Source organism: Arachis duranensis, chromosome 2, assembly GCF_000817695.3.
Source record: "Arachis duranensis cultivar V14167 chromosome 2, aradu.V14167.gnm2.J7QH, whole genome shotgun sequence".
In the NCBI taxonomy this organism is placed as follows: domain Eukaryota; kingdom Viridiplantae; phylum Streptophyta; class Magnoliopsida; order Fabales; family Fabaceae; genus Arachis; species Arachis duranensis.
Genome location: NC_029773.3, coordinates 37,045,330 through 37,047,480, shown reverse-complemented (window position 1 = coordinate 37,047,480; position 2,151 = coordinate 37,045,330). Strand labels below are relative to the sequence as shown.

Genomic DNA, 2,151 nt, shown 5'->3' with positions numbered 1-2,151 from the left:
GGGTCTTTGAAGCACTAGACTTTCGATATTGAGACTGATCAACTTGATATTGATTGTTTGGTGTGTATAGGAACCAGATGTCACTTCGTGGACGCGGTCGAGGCCGTGGGAAAGGACTTGCCGGTACTCATAGGATGGAAACCAACCTGAACGATCCAGTAAACTTTATGGCGGCATTGCAAAATATGGCTGTTGCTTTGCAGGCCACTGCTAAGGCACTCGGGCAGCAGATGGACAATAATAATAATGGGGGAAATGGAAAAAACGGGACTCAAGGTCCGATGACGTTGGCGACCTTCTTAAAGGTTAATCCACCAAGGTTCTAGGGAACCACCAATCCGGCTGAAGCCAATACCTGGTTTCAGACCATGGAGCGAGCACTTCAAGCACAGCTGGCGCTGAAAGAGCAGTGTGTCGAGTTTGCTACCTATCTGCTCACTCGGGAAGCATTGCATTGGTGGCAGGGGACCCGACGTCTCCTGCAACAGGGTGATGACCCTATCACCTGGGATGCCATCCAAGAGGAATTCTATAGGAAGTACTTTCTAAATTTCTCCAAGACGGCCAAGGAACTGGAGCTATTGCTGCTGAAGCAGGGTGCTATGTCTGTATCTGAGTATACAGACAAGCTTGAGGAGCTCTTTAGGTTTTCTCGCATGTGTCAAGGAGCTCCGGGAGACTTCGAGGAGTGGAAGTGTATAAAATATGAAGGACGGCTTCGAAGCGACATATATAGTTCAGTGGGGCCTATGGAGATCAGGACTTTCTCCAGGTTGGTAAACAAGAGCAGAGTTGTCGAAGGGTTTGTAAAGAAGGCAGTTGCAGAGAGAGGAAGCCATAGGGGACCATTCCCACAGAACCGAGGGAAGAGCTTTACTCCTAGAGGTCCGCCTTTCAAGTGGGGAGGTTTTGTAACACAGCAAACTCAGGGTCAGAATAACTTCAGAAGGCCTAACAATAACAATATCCTGGGAAGAAGATTTGGGAAGCAGCCTCTGAATGAGCAGGCTTGTGCTAGATGTAGGAGTTACCATCCTGGTGTTCCGTGCAAGGCTGGATGGAGCTTGTGCTACTCATGTGGTAAGTCGGGGCATAAAGCCTCCAACTGTCCGGAGAAGCAGAGACAGGGTGCTGGGACAGCACAGCAGCCTGGTCGAGTGTTTACTACTTCATCTGTGGGTGTCGAGGGATCCGAGACACTTATCTGAGGTAAATGTTAAATGGCTAGTCAGATTTTAAATGCCTTGTTTGATTTTGGAGCATCACATTCATTCATTGCATTTGAGAAGGCTAGTGAGTTAGGATTGAAGATTTTGGTTTTAGGTTATGACCTGAAGGTGTATAATGCCACCCATGAAGCCATGGTAACTAGGCTAAGATCTCCGCAAGTTTCATTTAGGGTCAAGCAACGTAATTTTGTCCATGATTTAATCTGTTTGCCGATGATCGGTCTTGATCTTATCTTAGGGTTGGACTAGTTATCTAAGAACCATGTTCTGCTCGACTGTTCTACAAAATCAATGTACTTTATGCCGGAAGATACAGAAGGGCCGGTTGTGGTGAATAGCTATTACTTGAATTCTATGATGGTAAATTATTCTAGGGTCGAATGTCAGGGTATTTTGTTGTTAACCGCGGGTGTCTCGGGTGATGATCAAAGCTTGGAGCAAATTCCAGTTGTGTGTGAGTTTCCGGAGGTATTTTCCAACGATATTGATGAATTTCCACCTAAGTTGAATTTTCTATTGAGTTGGTGCCTGGGGCCGGACCAATCTCGAGTGCTCCTTATAGGATATCACCGCTAGAAATGGCCGAGCTAAAGTCTCAGTTAGAGGATCTGTTGGGTAAGAACTTTATCTGACCAAGTGTTTCTCCGTGGGGCGTGCTAGTGTTACTGGTAAAGAAGAAAGACAGGAGTATGTGGCTCTGTAAGATTACAGGCAACAGAACAAGGTCACAATAAAGAATAAGTACCCACTACCGAGGATTGACAATCTCATGGATCAGTTACAAGGAGCCAGGGTTTTCTCCAAGATCGATTTGTGATCTGGTTATCAACAGATAACGGTGAGGGATGAGGACAACCCTAAGACCACTTTTAGGACTCGTGTCATTACAAGTACACTGTAATGTCTTTTGAGTTGACAAACG

General features: G+C 46.0%; 1 protein-coding gene across 1 annotated transcript; it reads left to right on the top strand.

Annotated features, from left to right (window-relative positions):
• Positions 1–368: 368 nt before the first annotated feature.
• On the top strand, positions 369–1,208 carry LOC107474387 (uncharacterized). Its single transcript, XM_016094007.1, has one exon. It carries the CDS (start codon positions 369–371, stop codon positions 1,206–1,208), a length of 840 nt encoding a protein of 279 aa, XP_015949493.1.
• The last annotated feature ends 943 nt before the right edge of the window (positions 1,209–2,151 follow it).

What these genes read in the sequence shown, in the direction of transcription:
- LOC107474387 (XM_016094007.1), top strand. Translation starts at nt 369, where the DNA reads ATGGAGCGAGCACTTCAAGCACAGCTGGCGCTGAAAGAGCAGTGTGTC.